Raw genomic sequence first — 25,937 nt, 5'->3', positions numbered from 1 at the left:
AGTTTGATCACTCTTAAAATATGTGTCATGCCCCTCCAGCTATTGGCTCTTGGTGAACTGCTGAACTTCTTGTATTCTGGTTAATTCACCTTTATTTGTTTTTCCCCTCCATCCAGTGGTTTTTAATTGGCAACACATCATACAAAGTCAGTGCTGCCAGTTCTTTCTACTTCAGTGGTGTGTTTATTGGAGCCATCTCCTTTGGGCAGCTCTCTGATCGCTTCGGGAGGAAGAAAGTCTATCTTACAGGTAACATCTAACGAAATGAATGAAGTAGTGGTGTTGTGCCTCTGAAGATCAATGGCAAGAGCTCAGTTTCTGCTGAGAGCTTGATACATAGCAGTGATGTGCTTTGAGTTTTATTTTTCTGTTTTGCCCTTCCAGTATTCTTCAGGAATATAAGTAGTGACAAATTAATATTTGACTTTTCAATCACCATCTGAATATCTGGGAGATGTTCTGGATTTAGGAATTGTACTGTAAGGGTTTTACACTCATTCATGTCATGCTCATGGGATCTCCACAGGTTGCAATTAATATTTCTAGTAATTTGTTAGCAGTGTTCTTACATATATAACCTGCTAGGAATTTGTTGCACTTTTTATCTCCTGTCTGCGTGATTTAATTTTTATATATTTGTGATCCTCATAGTGTTTTAAAGCTCGTAAGCTTTTTTACTGTCTCCGGATCAAACAACACTTGGAACTTCATTTTTTGTCTGTGTATTTATAAATTTGTATGTCAATGGATGAGCATGTAGAATTAAAAAACTTGATTATTTTTTGTTTTTAAAAGGAACAATCTCATTCAAAGCAGATAAAGGTGGGCCTGCTACACAGTGCAAACTCCCCATGTACTGTCCCCTGGTAACATTTCTCTAGCTTGTATAGGGCACTTTCCAAGAATGAGGGGAGGTATTTGGTCAGGTATGTAATCTGTGGCTCCTGTACAGGGATGAATATTAAGCCATCTTAACTGGAGCCAGACAGTAGTTCTGAGTATGTGAAAACATTGTCTGCTGTGAACTGAATTTGAAGGTTTAGTACTGCATATTACATATCAGAAACCACTCCTTTTGTGTGTCCCCTTTCATGGTACTGACTTCAGGTACTTAAACTTCTGCCCAAACCTGCATTGTAGTTGTTGACTATGATTACTTAGGATGGATCCTAGTGAACGTGAAGTAAAGATACTGATAAAATGCTTCTGCTTTTCTTTAGGTACTCCTGTGAAATGAAACCTTTTGTCTCGTTTTCCAGGTTTTGCTCTTGACATCTTGTTTGCCATTGCAAATGGATTCTCACCCTCATATGAATTCTTCGCCGTCTCTCGCTTCTTGGTAGGGATGATGAATGGTGGGATGTCACTGGTGGCCTTTGTTCTGCTGAATGAGTGTGTGGGTACTGCATACTGGGCGTTAGCAGGTAAAGTTTGAGTGCTAGTGTTTTTATTGTCAGAATTTATAAATTTCAGTCTCGTGCATCACTTGAGACACCCCAAAGCTAGCACCATAGCAGTTGCAAATTTTACTCTGCTTCAAGATCTTTATGTAATATGAACCTTAGACAAGCACAGTAGATGACTTAGGGCCATTCAGATCTCTGCATCACTCAAGCTGACAAAGGTCTAGTTGAAACGTCCCCTGTGAATATTACACAGTTAAATATTCGTCCAAGGTTCATGATAGCTGAGCTCTGTCCATCGGAATTTTGCACTCTGCTAAACAGAGCTTAGTATTTGTACACTAAATAGAAATCCTTTCATTTCTGGCAGTTCTCAAAAAAAATTAATAGATTTAAGCGTCTTATCTTCCCATTATATAAAAACCTTTTTTATATGTTAAAAAAACCAAAAATTGCCCCATGTAGTAATCAACTTTAGAATTTACAACAAAAGATACAGACACCTTAACTGTCTCGGTTGCCAGTGTTGAAGCTGTCCTTCAGGTATGATGTGTATAAATTGCACTGTTACAGCTCTGAGACCTGGCTTGCCCACCTGTGACAAGTGCCAAAGTGCTATGCTGAGACTGTTTTAAAACAGAGTATCTTAGAAATTGTGAGAGCTACAAATGAATACTATGTATTCCTAAAAATACCAGTTTTCCAATGCTTTGGGTTTTTTATATTTATTTTTATACATGGAAAGCTGAAACATACTTTTGGAATTACAAGACTTTACTGTTCATGGGGGCTTTTGTTGAGCAGGATGTAGAAAAGTGCATTTTGGTCTTGTGTTGATCTTTGCAATTAGATGTAATACTGCTGCCCTGCATGGGAAAACGGTAGAATATTCTTTGGTCAGATGTGTTGCTGGGTGAATATTTCTTAATGAAGTGTTCTGTCTGTTCCCATGTGTTGAGAGTTAGTAATGTTCCTTCAAGGTGTGATAATGTTTTGTTTTTAATTGTGTGTTAGGATCTATTGGTGGCTTGTTCTTTGCTGTGGGAATTGCCCAGTATGCTTTATTAGGGTACTTCATTCGTTCCTGGAGGACTCTGGCTGTTGTGGTTAACCTGGAAGGAACAATCGTCTTTCTTCTCTCTCTGTAAGTTATTTTTTCAAACCGAGTTTCATCAAGAAAGGTGTCAATAAATAAATTTTAAAAAAACATACACCACCACCACCACCCCCCCCCTCCCAAAAAAAACCCCAACACACACACACAAAACACCCAAGAAAAAAACCTAGGGAACAAACCAAACAGCTAAGTCAAAGTGCCTTTTGAGGATGGAACGAAATGGTGTAACTAAGGTATTTCTCTCAACCCCATGTAGACACCTCACGTTCTGTGCTTTCTTTAAATAGCAGTGCTGCAGTATTGGAAAATATAAGTGTACATGGTATTGTATATGCATTAGTACTGTAGATAGGAACACAGCAGAGTGTTGTAGAAGCATATCCTTGTCTTTAACCGGTGTATGCAGATGATCTAAACTCTTGTCTGGTGTGCTAGAAGACACTATATATGCATGTGAAAAGGTACAGAAATGTTTTTTGCAGTTAAGTGATAACATGATGTTTCTCTTATACTTGTGCTTACACAGAAGGAACAGCTTCAGAATTACTTGCACATACAGTCTTAAAGGTGACATGCAAAATGGGCAGCTTCCTTTTATTTTTCAAGTGTGATTAGGAAAGAATAGGAAGAAGGCTTCTTTAGATCAATATAGTAGGGGTTTTGTGTTTGTAGGCTTTTGCACTGAAAGCTATATGATGCAGCATGCTCTTCTTATATACTTCCTGACAGCAGAATCCCAGTAACTGAAAGAAGATAAATTTGCTGTTTAGATTTAGGGCTTTTTTCCTTCCAACATCTATTTAACTTCAGTAACCAACTTTCTGAATAAAGGTCTTTGCTAAAGAGTCAACACACCCTTTCAAAGGAAGCATCAGAACTCAGGGAAAGGTCTTAGAGGCTGTTCATGGGTGAAAGGCAGAGATGACACTTCTGATATTTCAAAACTTAGTGATGTTTGGGGGTTTTGGGGAAAAAAATTGTAACTTTCATATTGGTATGTACAGTTTCTCAAAGTGCTTTATGCTTAGAACTTCAGAGCTGTGCTCAGAGGCCTGTCTTACTGTAAGAAAGGATATTTTCTTATTCCAAATTTCACGCTGCCTGCCTCCCTCCCACATTACTTAAAAATTACTCTGTGCAGAAAATGCTACCAGATTTTTTTTCTATCATGAGGAAGAAAACATGTTCCTTTCTAAGCTGTTTTCTTTTATAAAAGCACAGATTCACTTTCCTTTATGTTTTAAATAAAAATGTCATTTCTTATCAGAGGCAAAAATCTTAAAAAGCTTCTGGCAAAAGACTAAATTTTATATTAGTTCTGGGAATCTGAAAATAATAGAACATTTGTTTTGAAGGCTCTGTCGGAGTTACAAACCTATAATGTGAACAGTGCATGTGGGGAGCAAGAGTATGACTTTGCACAGCCTCTGCCTTCCTGTCTACAGGAGAGAACTTGAGAAAAATTTGGAAAATGCGAAATGGTGTTACAAAAACATCCTGTTACTTGTAGTCATGTGGTGTCTCCTTAATTCTGAATTCTCTGAAGACAGGGTCCTAATGGTATACTGTGACTTGTAGTTTTGTGTATCTATGTAATATTCAATGTAATGCTTAGTATTTAAATTACATACAATGTTCCCTTTCAACATGTTTTGTCTCTGTTTCAATAAGTGAGTTTTATACCTGAAGGGTTGTTTGAAAAACTCTTTGTTATACCAAAATGTATTTCAGCCTTATTTATGTGGACAAGTCCAGCCTCATAGACAAGAAGTGCCCTAAAGCTGTCTGTGTTTGTGTGTTTCAGATTCATTCCAGAGTCCCCCCGCTGGCTCTATTCACAAGGCCGGCTGAATGAAGCAGAAGATGCCCTCTACCTCATTGCGAAGAGGAACCGCAAGCAAAAGTGCACTTTTTCATTAAAACTCCCAGCAGAGAGGAGCTCCAGAGAGGCTGGCAGCTTCTTGGATCTGTTCCGATATAAGATTCTCTTGGGACGCACCTTGATCATGATGTTTACCTGGTACTTGAAATACTTCGTAGGCTTTGTGCTGCTGTTGTCTTTTTAAGTCTTTGAGAGAAGATGTTGCTGAGAATTGGCCCATCCTGCAGATTGTGCTTGGTCTCAGCCTGTGGTGTTAGGGACACTGTACCTAAAAAGGATCCTTGTATTATAGCATTTCCTTAGTGCATTTGTAACATGAAGCCATTTTTACAGTCTAGTTCTTAGGTGTTTTATCTATGCGCTTCTGTCATGCTTTCTCAATCTCAGAATAGTTCAGAACTACCCCTTCTTTTCTGACCCTCGAAGGCAGCTGAGGTCAGTCATGCGGTCCTCCTCTTTGGCCCAGTGCTTTGTCAGTACTTTAAGTCACATGAGTTATTCATTGTTTTGTGTGTAAGGAGCCCATTAACAGGTGGGTGGCCTACCTTGTCTGAGTGTGTTTATTTTCTTAAGAGAAAGTGCTGCCAGTGGTAGTAAGGAGCAGGAACCCATGATGCGACCTCTTGTCACTAGCAGAAATTTAACTCCAAAAGTGTCTTGTCTTGTTTTCCATAGCTCTGCTGCCCCTGAGGTTATTTGGTGCTACTTGGAAATAAACCTTGTGTATGACATGGTATGGGGGTCCTCTGGCATTACCATTCATTCAGTTGCTTTTATAATGCATGTATTTGGGGAAGAGGTATTGATTAAGAAAAAAAAAAAAAAAGGTATTTTGTCAGCAGACAACACAGAGCTGTTTTCCTGTTCTTTTCCAGATGCTTACTGCAAAATAGTTGATTATTCTTTTTTTGTTCCTTAAATGAGAATTGCTGATTTCCTGCAGAATGAATTGGTGGCCTGTTCCATTCTTCTCTGTAAGGATAACAGTCAGTCAGGGTTACAAAAGAAAAGTAAAAAAATCAGAATTGGAAAATTAATAAAACTGGACCAGGATTTAGAAATTAGAAGGTGGAAGTGTCATCTGAACTGTTTGAGAAAGGATTTACACACAGTTGGAAAAATATGGATAAAAGTGAAATCTGATAAAAACAAAAAGGACCAAGATATCATTTGTCAAGTCAGATACTATAATCATGTTCTTATTTTAACTTTATTCTGGTTTATGCACATTCTTCTTAAGTGTAGTCTGAAGTTTAACTGAGTAGTAAGTCAGGAATTGGCTCTATGCAGAGACAAAATGGTTTCTTTACCTAGAAAACATCATATGCTTGTAGAGAAACATTTTAGACCTATCTTCGGAAACACTAAATGTAGTTTTTAGTGTATTGTGCCAGACCAGTGCTTTGATTTGGCAGGCAAAGCAGCAGCTCTGATTTTATTCTTTCTCTGTCTTTTGCAGGTTTGTGTGCAGCTTGGTTTACTATGGTCTTACCCTTAATGTGGGCGACTTAGGTGGAAGTATTTATGCCAATTTAGCCCTTTCAGGGTTGATAGAAATCCCAGCATACCCAATCTGTATTTATTTGATTAACCAGAAATGGTAAGTATGAAATTTATTAACCCATTCAGGGGGTTGTTATAATTTTTCTTAAAGATAATTTCTTGTATATTGCATCTCCTAGTTTATATCTGCTGTGTGGGGCTTCCTGCTTCAATTTGAAATTGCTATTGCTATATCTTTATTTCAAATAACAATTTAACTTGTTCTCAGTAGCTGCCTTGTTAATGAGACATCTAAATTTGGCTCAGAGATGAGGCTGGTCCCCAGGTCAGTTGAACCGAGCGGTGCTGACTCCGTGCTAACACAAGATGGCATTCTCCCCACCTCTCTCTCCTGATCCCCATTCTCACTGCTAGGTCAGAGCTGTTGCAACTAAACGCAACAGAAGCTGTGTGGTTTCATGGAATAGTTGCTGTGTGCGCTAGTATGTGAGCAGAGCTCTTGATTCAGATATTTAGCCGTTTCCTGAGCCATGATACTCTGGACAATGTCTTTCACTTTTTGTAGAATTCACCTCTCAATCTCTTCTCTACGTATCTCCTGAGGAGCTTTACAAATGTGCACACACAGTGGGAAGCAAATCAAAAATCCTAGAAACTGTCAGCCACTGCATAAAGACTTCTTAGTGCTCATTTTATTAAGAGTGCAGTAGAAGCTTGTTTAAAAACAGTGTGAGAGGAAGTATTTGTGGGAGATGGCATTCAGAATTTCCAACCGCAGATAAAGAGACAACGTGAATTTAGAGGACTTGTTGCTCTGCAAGCTACAGATCTAATGCAGAATAAAGCTTTGTTATCCTTGCACATCAGGTTTGGTCGGAAGCGAACATTGAGTACATTTCTGTTCCTGGGAGGATTGGCTTGTCTTATTGTCATGTTTCTTCCTAAAAAGAAAGGTAAATATTTCCTTTTGTCTCTGGAGTATGTGATAAGAATTGGTAAACACAGCATCCTATGGCCTAAGAATTTGTTGGTTGCCAGTAGATTAGGCTCATAGCCCATATGAGTCTCAATTTTTGAAGCCAGAGAAGCCACAACTCACTAAAAGGATAAGCAGCAACCTTTCTCAGACCTTAAGGAAAGGTGGAAAGGTAGAAAGGTTTAGTATTGAACTTTTGTCTTTGGATTCTGCCCTTTATATCTGATCACATCAATCACTCCTCTCTAGTGCTTCTGACTTACTTCAAGAAACATCATTCTTTGGGATTATCTTCATTAGCCAAATGTCAGTGTAAGTAGTACCTGTGCAACTTATATGTGTCTCTCCAAGCGCAATACCAATGTCAAAAGATCCTAAGATTTGATTCTTGTGGCAAGTTTCCATCTTTTCCTCACTGCTGTGTAATGTTCAAGACTGGTGTGATTGTAGTGTTAGTAATGTGGCTGCATTATAGTTCAGAGGGCATTCTGAAAATCTTCTCAAGCAAGGGGTCTTTAAAAGAAGTGAAATAAAATGTCTTTTCTGTAAAGACACACTAATGCTCATTTCTTCATTTTTGGAATTTTTTCAAAATGATAGAAGCAGAATTGCACAGTGAGCAATTCTTCCTTTAAATATTAGGTACATGAATTCATCTCAGCTTGTAAGATTTGTGCATGTATAACACCTGTCATAAGGAGGGAAAATGTTTCAAATATTTGAAGCATGATTCAAAAAGATTAAACATTTATGATGAGAGAGTGTGTAAGTTGCTCTAGATGGCAATTAATCTAATAGGTAAAACTTTCTTTGAAGGGGTGCAACTCAGTTTTCCAGAAGTATTCCAAATCCTAGAGCCTGGATGCTCAGGTTTTCTGGTTAAGCTGGTACCAGTCACCAAGCAGTTTCTGCATATCAAAGTATAACATGTGAAAATGAGAGCTTTTCAGAGGATAGGACTGCAGGACCCCAGGAAATCAGCTGCATGCTGAACCACCAAAGTCAGCCAGGAGCAAAGTGGCTTAGGAAGCAGAATGGCTGACTGGCCAGGAGCCACCTGTCTCTGCCTGTGATTTGCCCAAAGCAGTAAAGGCTTATGCTGTGGGCTTCCTTGGTAGGCAATTAATGCATGTTCTGACGTGCCTGGTGAAGAAGCACTGGCTGTTCTGACAAAACTGAGCTGGATGGAAAACTTGGTATGATTCTTTACAGCATCTTCCTGTCTTTTGTGTTTCTTTCAGAGTAATAACATTAGAAGCGTGCTATCTTGCATACTAGGAATTGACACTGAATAGGGCTCTTTTTACTAAACAAACTTGCTCACTTTTTCAAAAGACATCAATTATTCTTTTCCTCAACTTAGCAATGGGACTACTTTAGTATTTTATTAGTGGTAGACTCATAAAATATTGAGGTTTAGTTTCAGCCTTTACTATGTTTATAGGGTTTTTTATCTTACATATCTAGAATTTGATGTTGTGGTAGAATGCAGGATTTTAGTGTTTTAAAGATGTCATTTATTGTAATGCTGAGGAAAAGGAAAGGAAAACTCAGTTTCTCTTTTTTTTCTAGCCTTGAGCAATAATTCCATTCTGTAGTCTCTGGAACTGTTCAGTCATTCAACTCAGTTTATTTCTGTTGGATTATATTGAATAGAATGGAAACAATTTTGGGCTAGTAGCAAGTCTGCCATGAATTTAAAATCCATTTTTTTCAGTTATTTTTTTCAAGTGTGTTACGTGGGGAATAATTTTCCTCTTTGTACAAATTTGATTGCACAGATAAAGGTAATAAATCTGTAGACAGAATATAAATTATGTTGTGTGATTTCTGCCCTTGCTGCCTAAAAGAAAGCTCCTTGGATTCTCTGCAGTTTTGAGAGTTCTCCTGAAGGTACAGATCACCCCTGACAAATACTGTCCTTTAAAGGAAAAATGCTTGGCTGTCATAGCAGGTTCTTCAGAGGATTCCTTTTCAGTCCATACTGTTGTGTGATTGAAATTATTATGGAGATGTATTTGAGTGCTCGAAAGCCTTACAAGAGTCACGTTTTCTCTGTCAGATACTGGAGTGTTTGCTGTGGTGAATAGTCGCTCTCTGTCTTTGCTGGGGAAACTGACAATCAGTGCTGCATTTAACATTGTCTACATCTACACATCAGAACTTTATCCCACAGTGATCAGGTAACGCAAATCTAAGGTCTTCATTTTTCTAGTTCTCTTACTTCTTCACCTTTTACTTCTCTGTTACTTCTTTCTATTAACTATACCTTTTCATATGAGATTTTTCAGTTATATATAATGATCAGCTGTAGCCTTATATGCTAAATTTCTTCCCTTATCCTCTTCTCACTACTTCCCTCAAATATGCAGTGTTCTCTTCAGACTAACTGTATTCTTTGTGTAACAGTAAATAGTTTGGCTGCTTGGTATGCTCACAGCCCTCTCCACTTATAAGGATTACAATAGTATTTCTGGTATCTCTTTATTGAGTGATATCTGTAACTTTTTCAATGCTTTATAAATGAGACAACTCTATTAAATGTTCATACTTGCTTAACCAGCAACACTGAAGATGACTGGTCAGTAAGCTTTGGAAAAAATAACTTGATGCTTCATGTGCCATAGGGAAGCAGCAGTAAGGTTTCACTCATTAGAGGCAGAAGTACCCTGTGCTTGTGCTGACAGGGTAGACAAAAGCCTCGATTACATGGGTGCAATTTTTAATAGATATTTTAACCAGGTATTATTGTTGATGATCAGCCACCTGTGAAATTATACCGTGGTGTTTTTCACAGGAGGGCAAATCTACTGATAAATAGGATTTGGATAAAGGAATTTAGCTAAAGCTTTAGGCAGAGACAAGATGCATTAACTGAAATTGTACTTTCATTGCCTCTCTATGTGCGTATGTGTTAGAATTCTGAACGTGGAGGGGATTTTTGCTTCTCTTTAAGCCCAAAGCATATGTTTTAATTCCTGTCTTGGGGTGCTTTCAGTTATGTTTGACTTTTCTTCAATAGTTAATGTGGTCAGGGTCATGATGGAGGGTTTTTTCCTTGCTCAGTGGCACTTTTCAAAAGTTGTAATTTCTCCTGTGCAGATGTCACTGATCAATGATTTTTGTTTTCTTCTTAGGAATGTTGGAATGGGTGCCTGCTCCATGTTTTCCCGTGTTGGTGGAATCATTGCTCCTTTCGTCCCTTCATTGGTTTGTCTGAACTTCTCACTGTTATGTATATTTTTGTTTTGTGTCTCTGATATATCATCAGAGGCTTACAGAAGTGGGAATATTTTGTATTAACATATGTATACAAACTAAGGTATACCTCAGACTGGGAACCAACTGGTTGAGTAGCAGCCTTGCTGGAAGAGACCTGAGTATGAAAATGGATGACAAGTAAAATGGGAGCTAGCAGCATCCTCTCATCACAAACAGGCAAAGTTCACACTGAGCTACATCAGACCCAGTCTGGGTATGTGGCCCACAGATTACATTCCCACCCAGTTCTAGAGGGATGTTAAAAAATCTGGGGAGGGCCCAGTGGAAGGTAACCAAGAGGTCATGGGCCTAGAGCACATGGCTCCAGATGAAAACTTGAGGGAATGTTGCTACTCTGATTCTCCCAGCAGTGTTCAGCAGGGGTCTATGACCACAAGTTTTGGCTTGGGGGTTAGATAGGAAATTTGGAAAATAGTCTTGAGAGGCTTAATGAGCCCTGGAACAGGCTACTTGGGGGGGAAATCTCCATCCTTGGGAGTTTTTTCAATACTTGGTTACACAAAGCTCTGATTGACCTGGTCTAGTGTTGGCTGTAGTCATGCTCAGAGTCAGTGGGTGACCTCAAGAGATCTCTTCCAACTAGCACATTTGCAATTCTGTGATATCTGTTCCCTGCTACAAAGTGATGTTGCATTTGTTAAAAAGTCCATGTTATGGACAAGAATTGAGTATACATTCAGCAGGCATTTCTTTTAAAGTCCATCTAAAAACCTGTGTGGATCTAATAGTATTGATCAGATACAACTGACAATATTAGTTAAAAAAAACCCTAGTAGGACTGGTAACTTTTATGCTAAATAAGAACACAAATACTTCCCAGATGGAATGGTTGTAAGGGTGAAGTGCTTTAACATGCAGTATGAACTAGAGGGAACCAATCTCAACCTAACTTTCTGTTCTGTTTTCCAGAAATCTGTACAGTGGTCTCTGCCTTACATTGTGTTTGGAGCGACTGGTCTTTTGTCTGGGCTCTTAAGTTTGTTGTTGCCAGAGACCTTAAACAGTCCTTTGCTAGAAACTATTTCAGACCTGCAAGTGTGTTCGTACTGGAGGCTGGGTGACGAAGCCATGTCATTACAAGCCCTAGATGGCTCACAGGTATGTTCATTTTTTTTTCCTAGTACTTTTCTGTTGTGTTTATTTCAACTGTCAGCTTGAATATGCCACTCTAGATAGATTTGGATAGTGATTCTTGGCCTGTGGAGGACAGGCCCCAAGGAGGTACAGAAGATAGTTAGTGACCTTACCCATTGCATCTGAAATGTCTGGAAATGCAGGCTGAAACATAGCTGGGTTAGTTCATCCCTTTAAGGCCAAAGCTTACAATTTCTTCCTTTGGCATAAAGGACTTGGTGGTGTCTAGTCTAATCTAAGACGGATTGCTGCAGCATGCTCTGTGCAAAGCTGGCCATTGAAGTCTGAGAAGCCTTAGATGTTAAAGAACACAGAAGCCTGTTCGTGAGGGGCTGTTCTGAAAGGTAGCACACTGTACTTCTGCTCTGGCTGTTCTGCAGTGTTGATGGTTAGATCTATCCTAGAGAGACTTTAAATGGGCTCAAGCTAGGCTGACCTCTGAGATCTGTCCCGCTGTTGATTCTGGGAAACGAGGTTCATTGAAAATGTTGGAACTACAAAATTCCTAGGCATAAGCATAAATAAATGTTTTCTATTGAGATTTCCTTGGAACGTTGTTTTTTCATGCTTCCTTTTGTCCACCTCCTCTTGAGCTGTGTACATCTTGCAGTCACGCAGAGGTTTTTTCACATGGCTGCTTCTCTGTGAATTGAGTGGGGTTAGAGAGAAGTAGCTAGAGAGCTGGAAGTGGGTGTTTTGAATTTGGCTAAGGTTTTAATGTTTAAATCCTAGTCCCAAAATTTTAAGTGTCAATGGACTAACAAAAGTTGAGGAAGTGATGAGTTGCCCTTCAAGTAGAAAGTTAGTTGTCCCATTACGCAGAGATAAGATGGGATCTTTATACCATCTTTTACTTTCATTTGATTAATTTTTGGTCAAGCGGTCTGAGATTCACAACTTTGTGTATTCATAAACTTATTTTCACACAAATCAGGAGGCAGAGTAACATTTGTTTCTAGGATGAGAACAGTTGTTTCCTTTCAAAGGCTTCAACATGTTGCCTTGTTTACCAATTTTAGCTGTAGTGATTTTTGACAGGACAGCACAGTTCGCTCACAAAAACACCCTTGAAGAAAGCTTGAAAGAGGCAGTTCTGTAATAATTAATTTTATGCTGTAGCTACTTTACATGCACGTTTTATAAACATTTTTACCCATACTGGGTAATATGTTATGGCACCACATTCTTGAAGACAACACAAATCCATCATATACACTTATATCAAGTTTACACCAGCTGTTATTTTGGTAATTATGTCATTATTACATCTTAACTGTGCAGATGGCTTACTAACAAAAAACAGTTCTAGCAAATAGTGCAGGTGTTACAGCTTAGAAGAGAGAAAGTCGCATTTTTATTTTCCTTTCTAACAAAGTAAGGTCAGTATTGCCCTTTGAGGTGACAAGTGTTTGTCAGTATTTGCACAACTTGATTCACTTATGTCAAGCAGCCTTCTCAGGTTTAAATCTTCCCTGCTTGCACTTCTGTATGCTTCTTAAAAATCGCAACCTGAACAGGATCCACAAAAGAAAATAAAGGAATGGATGGATTAAAATTATTGAATCCAAATCTAAAAAAAAGTCATTGGTTCAGGCCTGAAGTAATCCTGTAACTGCAGTGAAGTTGTATCTGGAATGTCTGTGACACATTAGGGGTTTATTTTAAAGCCCACAAAGCACTGATAAAATGGAAAGCTGTTAAACATTAACCTTATTTGACAAGGCCATGGAGAGGTCTTATGAAGCTGCTATAAGAAAGATGTAGAATTTAGTTGGCATACCCTGAATTCCGCCTGTGGAATCCATTGTCCTTTTGTACCACTTTCAAGATAACGTGTTCTGGTTGCCCAGAATGTATGTTAACAGGGACAAAACCTCCAAGAATGTGACATTCAAGTTGGGCAGCATCCAGTGATAGCCTGACTTTCCTCAAATAATTTTAGAAATCCAGAAAAAAGCATAACATAATTCCCTTTATATCTTCTGACATGTCTTAGTGCTCAAACTGTTTGAAATTCCTTTGCAGTTAACGCACATTGCTGTAGCAAAACTCTGAAGACAGATCTAAAGCTACAGATTTTGCTTGCGTGGTACTGTCAGTCAGGAACATGATTTCCATTTCTCTATTTTTCACCCTTCTTCACATATGACTAGGCAGGCAGAAGTCTTAGGGTGGATACAAGCATACTGGAAAAAAGTCCTAAATACTCAAACTAGATGGAGTTTATACTAGCAAGAGAATCTTTTTAACTGGAATGATTTGTATCAGTTCTAATGGAAAAATGCTACACTGGCCAAATAAAAATCAGTTAGCTGTAATAGTTGAATGTAATTTGGGTATGTGATATAAATTCTGTTTTTTAAAAGGACACTGGCTGAGGTAGGTATACTTATGATGAGGAGTTTAGTTTCCGAACATAGAAAATGGTAATTTCCACCCCCCCACCCCCCCCCTTTCCATAACACCTTTATTTGGTATTTCAGGGGATCTTTTTAATTGAACTTGCATAGGAAAATGCCCATGCTACACATGGAGAAGTAATAATTCAGGGTGGAGAAGCTTTTTAACTTATCAAGTAATCTGTGTGTTCTGGAAACAGAGGTTCAGTAGCTCACCACAGAGTAGGGGCCTCAGACTTACTTTAGGAGAGCTGAGTAGATTATCACTTCAGAACCATTCTAGCCAGGCTGTCTCCTGCATGTATTCTCTAGTGTACTGATGGAGCAGAGAAAGTCCATCCACTAGAAGCCCATGTCTTTTAAAGAGATTTTGAGGAACTGAGGACACAAATTTTAATTCACCTAGCGTCTTTTACAGGGCTTTAATACAGTGATTTGACCTGTCTCATCTTACTTTTCCTCTACCAGCATTCCAACAGAGGTGTAATGGCTCATGCTTACATATTTTGAGGTTGACTTAGTGTTTTCTGTGCTAACTGATGGCTTCATTTTTGTTTCTAGTCTGGAGACAAAGACAGTTCTTCGGGGAGTGGAAGTGAAGATGAGGAGTTTTATGATGCTGATGAAGAGACTCATATGATCAAGTAATGAAAAGAAGAAACACTGGCCTATTTTATGCCTTTTCTTACTTGTCCAGTCAGACCAGCTGTAAGTCGAATGCTGGGGATCTCACCTGTCAGGGAATGTAATTGGGCGAGTGCCTGTGTCTTTTCCTGACCAGGAGAGGGTTTTGAGTACTGTTCAGTCTAATTACACCGCTGATGCTCTCCATATGAGACAGCTGTTCAAATTCTTGTGGTTCAGAATAACAGTGCACAGACCGAAGCTGAAGCCAAGTGAGACAGCAAGGGTGGGATTAAGTATTTGCCTAGGAAATTACCTAGGCTTAGACAGATTTGGACTGTTCATCAATGCACATGGTTGTATTTTATTTTCAAGGTGGTTGATTTTTGATTCCGTATAAATCGATAAGCTTGAAAACATCCACTGTTGTTTTCTGTAGGGTGAAAGCGGTCACAGAATGTGCTGTATGAAACCCTGGTGGGAACAGAGTTCTGAAATTGTATGTTAAAATGGCTTCTGCATATTGAACTGGGGGAGAGGCAACTATGAACATAAGGTTCTTGTCTGTGCGTACAGACACCTGTGTGGAGAGTTACAGGGTGCAGCTGATTAGTCATGTGCCGTGCATTAACGTAGTGATAATTGAATGCTGGGAGGAAGGACTATGGAAAAGAGCGAATATAAAACCTGCAGATGTAAAGGACATTACTGATAATTTTTTTTTTTTCCTTCTTTTCATCCACCAAGCATCTTCTTGGGCTGTCTTATACATATATTTGCCACATGTTCCTCACATCTCAGCACTGCTGTTTATAGCTTTAAGTCTTTTACCTTGTCCTCACTTTGCCATAAGTATAGAAGCTCAGCAACTTCTCTGTGCAGTGAAATAATTCTGTGAAGGATATAATTTCGTGGGTGGGGCATAGGTGAGGTATTTATCACATACTGTGTTTGTGAGGTGTGTGTTAGAATATATAGCTCATTTTTGTGGACCTGTCTGTATCTTTATTTCTGGAAGAAACTTAACTCTGAAGTGGTAAGAGGAACTGTGTGTTGCTGTTACACTTCGGGGGTTATTGCCAGGAAGCTGCTAGTATTTATTTATAAATCTTGTGTGTAGATAAAGTTCTCAGTTTTTTTTCTTTTTAAAAAAAAGGTTAACCTCTTTGAGGCAGCATTTGGTTACTTGATGTTGTTTCTTAACCGGTGTGTGCTCAAGCACTTGGTTACTTGACCTTCTTGAAGGCAACTTTCTTCTGCTGTTTACACTGAACTTCGTGTAAGTGCTTCATCAGAGGGATAGGGAATCTTGAAATATGAAACATGAACATATGAAATGTTACAGCTACAAAGATGAGGCCTTACAAGGATTCAGTTTTCTTGATTACATTGTCATCTTCATCCTCTGATCTGTGGCTTTCTATTTATTAAGATTGATTTCTATAAAATATTTATTAGTCTTTATACTTGGAGTTCCTAGCAAAGTGCCACACAATGGCAGCAAGTGTATTGTCAGGCTCACTAGCCATTTTTAGGGATGTTGGACTAAAAAAAAAAAGCTGGATTAAAAAAAAATGGAAAAGCTGACTGCTGAATATTTTCTGGTTAAACTGAGAAGCTTCTTTACTCTGAAAGAAGGTGAAAGTAAATGCATCTGAATTCTGTACCTAGCTGCGTGAACTTTGTTTGCTGGGAACTGTAACGCTGAGCAAAGTGCAGCTACCCTGGTTGGTGCAGAGAGCAGCCCAGAGACAGCAGATGCCCACGTGCAGTAATCCCACTTGGCCTGAACTTCATCCAGGCATTGACTGTGAGCAAAGTTGGGAACTTCAGTCCCTATGGACAATGTATCAATATTGTTGTAATTTTTGCCTGTTATGAGCTTCACTAGAAGAATTCCAGCCTGCAGTCTGCACTTTGTTTTTTCCAGATTGTTGAATAGTTGTAGATGTGGCAAAGCACTTTTAAACACAGCTGCATAGTCTTTCTGCCTTATTTGGTCCTTTTGTATGCAAGAAAATTACTCCAAATAAGACACTTGGAAATACTTTAAAAAAAAATATTCTTTTCCTAGTTTTGCATTCACATTTTGAATTATGGACAGCTGGAAAAAATACTTTTTGTTGCTGATGGCTTTTAAATAAATAAAACCTGCTTGCTTAGAAGCAAACAGTGATAAGCCTGGTGGTATTAACAAACTGCTAAGACCCAACAGGTTTTTTAGGTGTGTGCTGCCTCTGTCCCTCTTTGGATGGTAGATGGAGTAAGTCATCTGGGAGGCAGACAGGAGCTGTTGGGTTTCCTCCCTCCATAGTTTCACAGTTGTTGCCGCTGGCACCCCTCGTTATGCCACACCTCAACATAATTTTCATTAGAAAGGTAGGATGCTGTAATGGTTCAGGTGGAGGAGATCACTCTTTGCAGGACCTGAGCTGGATTTTGTGACAGTCACCAACTTTTAATTAAACTTACCTCTCCACTCATGCACTCTTGTATCATAAGTATACATGTGTAAAATTGCAAAACCAAGAGTGAAAATAACATGAGCAGGTTTTTTTCCATAAAAGTTGCTGCTCTTTTTTTAACCTTAAATATGTTCTGTGTTTGCACCTTTGGAGTTTTACAGGGCAGCATCCTTTTTTTGTCAACCATAGGAACTCTCTATTGTTACTTTCCCTGCCCAGTTAATTCAGAAGTTTTATAGGAGAGAATCCATTCAGGAGGAGCTCAGCAATGTAATATCAGGCTTCTTAAAATTACTTGGTCTAGTAATTCCTAGATTAGGAAGTCCTAATCCATTAGGTGCATTAAGCTTCTTTTCATAGAGGTTTGTTTTATACAAACTCGCTTTCTAGTACAGAAATGTGCAGGTTCACTTTTTTCTTACCCATGGAGTGTAATGCTTTATAGTATTGAGATACTTGTGCTACATATAATGTTCACTGGGGAGAGATGCTGTACAGTGTTATGTAGCCTATGTGGTCAGCGTTTTCTGTATCTAGATAGAGCGTTATTGCTAAGCAAAAGTTCTTCAGCTGAGCAGTACCTGCTCTTATGTGTGTCACAGCCATGTTACTTGAAAGCCCGAATCAGGTCAGAGAGAACTTGTGATGTTGAAGTTATGTGTAAGCAGTGTATGTAGACCCAATTAATAAATCTCAGTGTTTCAGCAGTACGTTTGCCCTGAGGAGTACTGCAGAGCAGAGGCTGAGGCAGCACTAGATACACCACAGCGTACGACATATGTTGTGATGCTGAGCCCGAGACTTGGATCCTTGCTATAGTTGAGTGAAGGATGACAACCTTATCCCACATTTTTTGCTAGACTAGCTTTGTATACTAAGCAGCCTGCACTGTTAACTGCTTTTTGTGTTGTGCAGGCACTACAATACCTAACCCACAGGATGGGAATTCCTTCCCTGGACTCCTTTTGGTTTTGGAGCTGTCATTTTTTTTTTTCCAGCCAGCTCACTTAGTGGGATTATGCTAGAGATTAAAGAGGCTTTCCTATGGTGCTGATTAATCAGATTTTAGTACTGTCTCAGCAGAATCCCAAACATACCTCACCTGTCTGGGGACCTCACAAGTGATCCTTGAATACAGCTAAAAGTGAGGGAGAGTGACAGGTCATGTGAGTCAGCATGGAGGAGAATTAGCTGGAGGGAGTTGAAAGAGTAGAGGATTCAGCAAAAAAACTTTAGGGCAAGGGTAAGTGAAAACACAAGATAGTAACCATTGGGTGGAAGTGCCCTTCTTGCTGCTTGTCTTGGCTTGCAGCTTCTCCTTTCAGAGCTAGCATTGGTTCCAAAATGTCCTACTGGGGCCGGCAGTTTCATAATTTCCTTTTAACATAGACTTTGTTCAGCACTACTATAGTGATGAAACATTTGGATCAATATAAAATGTGGCACACTTCAGTTTTCTTTTGGACTCAGCTTTTCTATGAAATGGCATGTCTACTTAAATCATTAACGTTTATAAAACCCTCTTTGGGAGAATGCTGTCCAACTGGTTATCACTTATTTGCCAGCTTCCCTTTAGAAAGATAGGAAGATCACAATTATTTGGTTCACTTTTTTCGCACAACTTCTTGTGAAGTGATACCTCAGCCTTTTAAAACAGTTTTAGTACCTGGCTGGTTTTGATAGGCTGAAGAGAATAGAATAAGCAAGTGATTAAACAAATTAACTTGTCAAAACTACTTCCTCTGAAAACAAAGTTAGTACTCTCCATTTAAGGATTAGAAAAGTGCTGCTCAGACTCCCTGTTGCACCAGAAACTTAGAAGGTTAAAGGAGGGCCACAGGTGACCTGATGTTCAGGTCAGGTTGCTGAGTGAAGAACATGTCCACATCTCTCCAGAGACACCAAATTAACGTGGAGCAGACTGTAGCTAGTTGCCACCTTTGTTACAGCCAAGGCTTTAAGGATTGCTGCCACATGCTCACCTGGTTACAGTGTGAAATCCATGCCAGGGTTTCCAGACTGTATGGATGTACTGAGGTTAGCAGAATATCCCTTGCAGAACTGTGGGGAATGCAGTTGAGCAGTACATTTTCCAGTCTGTTTAACCTAAACATATAAAAGCGGTTTGCAAGAGAATGTTTTTGTTGTACTGAGAAAAAAGGGAAAGTGAGGAACCAACCTACTTTTCCGAGAGTGTGTTAATGGAAACGTTTGAGCTAACACTTTTCTTCCCAAGTCTTCTGTGTAATCACCAAATGCAAGTTTGGTTAGTATTCCTTTGTTCTAGCTGAAGGATGGTGTGCTATGCAAACCTTTTCCTACCCTCTTAGAGCTTCTTTCATCATGCTCTTTGACACGGCTGAATCCAGGCATCTGTGCATGTAAGTTGTGAGCCATACAGTAAATCTGTCAAAAAAGCCCGAGAGCAGTGCTGTCACTTGATGGCGGAAGATAGTCTGGCCTGACACACTTAATGCCAGTGTCAGAAATGTCTATATTCAGCTGTTTACCAAACAGGAGGCTTAGGATGTAGCTGTGTTTTGAGTCTTACTGCTTGTATCTTACTACAAGATGTATTAAGTGCAAGAAAGATACCTACACACACAAAAAAAACAACCTCTGTGACAGATCTAAATGTAGAACTGGAGGGTGAACAAATTTATACAAAATTTTTTTCCGTGCTATGTATTTTTATTGTCTTGTCCAGTCTGTTAGCCTTCAGATTTTCCAGGTGCTAGGTCTAACAGCTGGGTAAAACGTTCACCCTGACAGTTTGAATTTACTGAACATTCTCATCTTATTTTTGGTACTACTTGCTGTTTCTGTCATTCTGAGAAGGGCTCCTGTATTGCCTAATGGGGAGCAGATTTTTCTGTTCTGATTTGAAGTGCCTGTTTTATAAAAGTCATCTTTAATTTCCTCAGCCAACTTGATAGGGGACTGTGTGTAAAGTAACATCATAGAATTGTATTACATAAGTGCCAAAGACAGTTTTTCTGGAAAGCAATGGTCCAAAACTAGTTCTAGCTGCATTCATTTGGAATTCTTCCACGCAACCTGCTACAACTGGTGTTTACAAGCATCTCTGGAGCTTTAGGGGACAGAAAGAGTTACCTTTGCTTGTCTTTCATTGCTCAGTTCACTTAAGTAGCTTTTCTTTCTGAGAAACCAAATAAATTAAATGAAGGATTTAAATAAAGCTAGGTTTTGTAGAATGTGCAGAATTTATACCATGTAGCCATTATCGAGAAATCTGCAGAGCCTGTTTGCTTCAGAGTTGCAAATGTCAAAGCTTATTCTGAGACTGATAAAACCTGGGTTTAAAACTGCACATTGGAATTTGTTAGTTCATTCACCAGCCTTACAAATTAGCATTGCTAATAACAGCTCGCCTGGAGCTTCAGAGTATCTAGCACTTTTCTATAAAAATATACAGTCTGAGGCATTGCTAAATAATAACATCTAAAGTTTAAATCCCTATTACAACTAAAATTCACTGCAAGTCAGCCCTGTTGTGGCTGCTTCTTTGCCAGTAAATAGGCAGGTTTGGGCAGCAAGAGCTGGCTGTCCCCAGAAGAATGGTTTAAAAAAATATATATCTTTCTCCAGTGTGTGGGCAGAGCGAAGTAGGACCATGGGGTGTCAGGGTCCTGTTGTACACGGCAAGCTTATAGGGTGGAATATATTTAAATAAGTAGTTGTCCACTCTCATTTACAAAAGCAAAAGGGTAGTAGATGAAACAGGTCTTTTACAGCTTCCCGTCAACATATCTGAGGTGATCGTATTATACCTGCTTTTATCAGGAGGCAGGAAAAAGTATGGTGGTAAGAATACCTTTGCCAATATTGAAAGTTATATTTACTTAAAGATGACCCATGAGAGGTATCTGGCACATCTGTGTTCAAACAACATGTTTTTAAATGATGAAAATTTGATTGGGAGACAGGCATTTCTGGTGTTTGTAGAAAAAAAATAATCAGTGTTGATGAAAATTGTTACAGAGCAGACAACTGCTGGGTGATTTCTGATGAAAGAATGTATTGTGGTTGCTGTGATTTCAAGTATGCCTCTAAAAGACTAATTTTGAGTATTTAATCCTTGTCACTCTCCAAAGTCTAATCCAAATTTTATTTTCTTCTTGTTAAAATTTAATTGGTACTTCTATTGCACTACATTTCCTTCCTGAATCTAATGAGTCTGATTTTTAAGCTACCTCTTTATGTTGAGCTTTTTTGTCAATTTTGTATTTAATTAATTTTTCAGAAGGTAGAAAATATTTCCTTTGTTTATTTATGTAGGAGTCAATGACTTAAGGACCACAAGTCCTCCTTCTGTTTAAAGTTTTTTCTTAAAGGCCTTTTAAATTTAGTTAAAAGACTTAAGCTTTTGAAGGAGCAGAATAATTACACACTTAGAACATGGATTCTCCTGTGTGTACTGTTTGTTTTTTAGAAGGGCCTGAAAGCCCTTGGTGTTATACTAATCTCAGTTGAGGACCTGACTTTTGAGGCAATAAAGTTTTGAGTTGGGGAGTTTTAATCAATTTAATTTATTGGCAGTTAAGGAGCTTTTAAGTGCTGGTTTTGGAACTGGAAGAAAACCTAAAGAAAACACTGCTGCTTTCTTCCAGACAATGCTTTTCGCTCTCTCGCCCCCATGCCACCCCCCACCCCAAGGTGGTCTCCAGTTCCTTGGCTGTGTGCTATGCTCGGGCCCTTCAGCAAGGCAGCGGGTAGGACAGGGGACTGGGATCAGTCTGTTGCGCTTGCTGCTGTTCTGCTGCTCCTTGTTTCTTACTCTGCTTTCGTGGGGTTTCTTCACCAGCCGCCAATCCCTTTAGAGTTGTAGCTTCTTCTGAGTCTACTCTCAGCCTCTGCTCAGGCTATGATTTTTCCTTTGGCATTTCTCCTGCTCAGCTGTCTCTCCTTCCCGCTCCTCTTGTGCTGGCATGGTCCCATCCTTTTTTCCTCCCACTGCTATAGCACTGTAATCTCTTTCTTGGCATTTATTGCCCTTTCTTAAACATGCCCTTGCAGAAGTGACAGAAACTCCTCTGGCAGTGTTGGAGTACAGTGGGTCAGTGCCCTCTGTGCCCAAGAGGCGCAGGAGGATCCATCTGAAGATCACTTTTTTTACTGTGAGGGTCACTGAGCACTAACACAGGTTGCCTGGGGAAGTTAATGGAGTTTCCACGCGTGGAAGTATTCAGAAGGTTTGTGGACATAGTCCTAGGCAGCCTGCTCTAGTAGGTGGCCCTGCTTGAACAGAGTGGTTGGACTAGATGACCTCCAGAGGTCCCTTCAAACATCAGCCATTCTGTGATTCCTGTGCCGCCTGTTGTTGAGCTGGCTGGGACCCGCACGGGGCAGTCACTGGCCTCTTCCCACACAAGACACCCCACAGCCCCTCTCTACCAAAACCCTGACAGTTATGCTCGATACATGACGGTGTAGGGGTTTCTTGCAAGTAAAGGCCTTATAGTTTGGGCTGACAGTTTTTGTGAGTTGTAATTGGTACTGTGTTCCCTTTCTGTGTTAGTGTTGTTGTAGGTCAAATAAAAGAAACTCCTAGGGACATAATCAGACATGTGTAGCCAAGTTCTGTGTCTGTTTACATTTGCATCCCTGCTGATTTCAGAAGACAGAACTTAGATCTCCACTTGACCAGAGGAGCAGCCAAAGGGGTAAACTACTTTTTCTGCTCAACCCTTCATCATGAAAACAAACCTTTGTATAGTCTCTATATCCTTTAGACTTTGTATTGTTTCCTCATGCCAGATTAATTTGAACCAACCGTCAAAAAGTCCTTGGCAGTTGAGAGTTACTTGAGTAGGAGGAAAGTAGAAATTGGGGGGGGAATAGATTCACTGCTTCAAACAAAAATCAAGTTCTATATGGTTGGTGTGTGTTATTTTTAAATATTTTATTTGGATTACTTGAATACTGAGTGTTATGAGCCTTCCCATGTTAAACTGAGGACTGATACGTTTCAGAAGAACTTTAACTGTATTAGTGTGTTGCTGTTAACTCAGAGTTATACCGCCGAATGTTTTTAGAATACTTGACCTGAGAAGTCACAACTAAAGACAGCATAAGCTTTTCCACAACAGACCTTTTCTGGTGGTATATCCATATGTTCTGTGAACAGCTGTTGGATTCATCTTTTTAAGATGTTCTTTGCCATGAGTGAAGGACCATAACGGCTGTTGAAATATTCAGAACAATTGCACTTACCTGTTCTGTTTTCTTAATGTGTTTCCTATGCATACTGCCTTACCTGTATGTACTGTACTTCACTGAAGGTACAAAAAGTAAATATCAGGTTCTTAATTTATAAAATGTAAATGAGTTCTAAAAATAATTCTGTAATAGTACATATTTTCCAGTGATATCTGTCTTCTAAGAGAAGGGTGGTGGTGGTAATCCAGGTGAATTTAGTCAAGAGTTAATATTGGTGGTCTTCACAGTCTCACTTAATTTCTGAATGATTTTGATCATTTGAAATACATTTTTTTCTTTTAAGATTTTTTTTTAGAGGCTAACCTATGTTAGTAAGCCAACTTTAAGGTGACTTGTAACAGCTCTGATACTGCCTCTGACTCATACAGTTCATATAATGTCTTTGTAACTTATTTTGTGCCTTTTCTTCCCCTGACACACAATCTCTCAATAAAAACAAGCTCTTTTGCAACACTGCAAACCTATTTTATTGTCCTGGTTTTTTTACTTGCCTGACCCTTTTGTTTTGTTTTCTGGAGGGGGCTGAAGGTCTCATAATAGAATAGATATTTATAATGGACTCTGCAGAAGAAAATTGACAAGGTGGAAAGCAGGTCATTTTGGAACGGCAGTGCTACAAAGCGCCTGGGAAACTGGGACTGTCAGTACTAATCAATATATTCCACCATATCTATCACAAATAATTTCTAACAAAAACCAGCACCAGTGGAATGCGAGAATCAATTTACTACTGGCTCCAGTTGTGCTGATTGATGTTGAAAGACTGGAAACACTTTGGGGGGTTTAGGAATAGCAAAGTGTCTGTGGTACTGTTACTAATATTTGTCTGGGGGAGTTCCCACGAGCCCTGGTTGGCACTATAACACCCCTCCTTTGAAGCGCTGTGGCAAATGCACAAAAACATGGTCCCTGTCCTCGGCCGGGGCTTCTGCCTAAATATCTTGGCGGGGAATGGCAGAATTTGAACATTTGTCTTCATTACCTGGAAATGAGGTGATAAATAGCTTGACTGCATTTCCTGTCCCCTGTCCAGTGACAAGAAAATATTGTTGAACCTGAAAAAAAGTGACTATGTGAGATGGGGATCAGTGCTCTTTTTTTAAACTGCTGGGTACCAGAGCTTTCATACCTCTGTGTATGCTTTAAAAAAAGATAAATTAAAGATTCTCCATGATTAGGCAGTCCTTTGAGCAGATGCCAAAGCACTGCATTGATCAGTATTTTAAAGTGTACATTCTGAAGGAGGCAGGTGGTCTGCATGATAGGTAACACTACCAGGCCTTGTGTTCTGTTGCATTTTACTTTTCGACACCGTGGAGCTAAGAAGATCAATCCGGCCAGCCGCCCTGTTCACACTGCTGGGCACAGACCACGGCAAAAGTCACCCTTTGCTCTTGGCTGACTTACTGCAAAAGAGAAATACAGCTATCTTAAGTATCTTTTTGGATTAATCTGTCATGCTTTCCAGAATCTCCTGAAGCTTTAAACAAGGTATTTTGAAGTCTTTTGAATGCCACGTGTTTTCAGCAGCAGCCTTTCTAGGGTGAGTAATTGGAATATATGAAGCATACATAAGCATCCAAAATCACTTGTTCATCCCTTGATCTGAAGATACCAGACAAAGGCCATCTTTTGTTCTTGTTGTTTTCTGATTCCGTGAGCCCTACTCTTATTCCTGGTGCTTGAGATACTTAGGATTTTACTTTAGTTTTCACTTTCGCTGCTGTTTCACCATGGAGGTGATGATTGACGGCCCCATTTTTCAGATGTGTGGGTATGTGCTCAGCATAGTTCCACCCGTAGCCATTCAGATTTGTTGTTCTCTCCTCTCTAATACGTTCCCACTCCCTGCTGCAGGGAACTAGTGGCGTGAAAGACTTTGGTTGTTCCCTGCATCAGCATAAGGAGCGTTTCTGTGAGCCACTGCTGGGTATGGCAGTATGAGCTCCCGTATCCACGGGCTGATGTACATGGACGCACCTTTCTTTTGAAACTGTCCACTTGGGCTGGTCTTAAATGCAGCTTTAAACTGGCTGTATCTTGCTGCGACTGGAGCCGGTTTGACGACCAGGCCGTTGCCTCAGACTCTTTGTTGGACCGAGATAAGGAAAAACAGGGTGAGAGACCGAGAGTGGGGGAAGGGGCCACAAATTGAAGGGACGTTGGTTCATATGGCTCTGAGATTATTTTTTTATTTAGGGGGTGGGGATGGTTTGTCTTTGGTGGTTTGGTGGGTTTTTTGAGTCATTGTAGCTTTAAGCTTTGCTTTGTTGTGATGCTTCTGCCATCAGTAATTTTTCATACTGAGAAGAGGAAGACGCCTCTGAACTCTTCAGATGGGAGGTGTGGAGCTAAAGTGCCGTCCCTGGAAAGCTGGGACATTTTGAGAAATGTGCTTGTCCCTTACCCAGTGACTGGTGCAGAATGGCAGTAGTAAGCGTTGCCTACCAGCTGCCAAGCAGCTATCAGGCAGAATTCCTCAGTTCTTCCAAACTGCGCCAGGCTGAAATTTCACTACAGTTACCTTACTTCTGCTGGGCTCAGACTGTCTCCAAGCGGTGTGGTTCTGAGAGAGACTCAACCCTGCCTTCTCCAGCATCGTCATCTTGTGTCTTGTTGGTTACACAGAGACAAGACAAATACTTGTTCTGAAATTCTCTCTGTCTTGGCAAATAAAGGTCTCTAATCCTGATTTATGGCTTAAGAGCACCTTCAATGAACAATCCTTGCTGCAAGGAGGAGGGAGGAACCTCAATTTATTGATCCAACTCTGTAACAACAGGTAATATAATGTCACACTTGGAAAAGTGGTTCTTGAGTGACTTATTCTTGCCCTTTGTTTTGCTAGTAAAGATGACAAAGATGCAACTGATCAGATTTGCCTCCATCTTGGGGAGGGAGGAGGTAATATG

The 25,937-nt window shown here is 39.7% G+C and overlaps 1 protein-coding gene across 2 annotated transcripts in view; it reads left to right on the top strand.

The window, feature by feature from the left end:
* The window catches only part of SLC22A15 (solute carrier family 22 member 15), a 41,369-nt gene extending 17,880 nt beyond the window's left edge, over positions 1 to 23,489 (top strand). Inside the window, exons 3-12 of one of the 2 annotated variants that reach the window (XM_055711824.1) lie at positions 117 to 249; positions 1,260 to 1,424; positions 2,418 to 2,547; positions 4,325 to 4,540; positions 5,862 to 6,002; positions 6,773 to 6,858; positions 8,944 to 9,064; positions 10,019 to 10,091; positions 11,073 to 11,261; positions 14,258 to 23,489. In XM_055711824.1, the coding sequence (XP_055567799.1) occupies positions 117 to 249; positions 1,260 to 1,424; positions 2,418 to 2,547; positions 4,325 to 4,540; positions 5,862 to 6,002; positions 6,773 to 6,858; positions 8,944 to 9,064; positions 10,019 to 10,091; positions 11,073 to 11,261; positions 14,258 to 14,344 (1,341 nt within the window). In that variant the 3' untranslated portion in view covers positions 14,345 to 23,489. Of the gene's footprint in view, positions 1 to 116; positions 250 to 1,259; positions 1,425 to 2,417; positions 2,548 to 4,324; positions 4,541 to 5,861; positions 6,003 to 6,772; positions 6,859 to 8,943; positions 9,065 to 10,018; positions 10,092 to 10,203; positions 11,052 to 11,072; positions 11,262 to 14,257 lie in introns of those variants that run through there. The other variant, XM_055711825.1, reaches the window with a different exon arrangement.
* Positions 23,490 to 25,937: the final 2,448 nt, after the last annotated feature.

Source organism: Falco cherrug, chromosome 5 (assembly GCF_023634085.1).
Source record: "Falco cherrug isolate bFalChe1 chromosome 5, bFalChe1.pri, whole genome shotgun sequence".
In the NCBI taxonomy this organism is placed as follows: domain Eukaryota; kingdom Metazoa; phylum Chordata; class Aves; order Falconiformes; family Falconidae; genus Falco; species Falco cherrug.
Note: the sequence above shows the minus strand (reverse complement) of the source record. Positions and strands in the feature narration are given on the sequence as shown.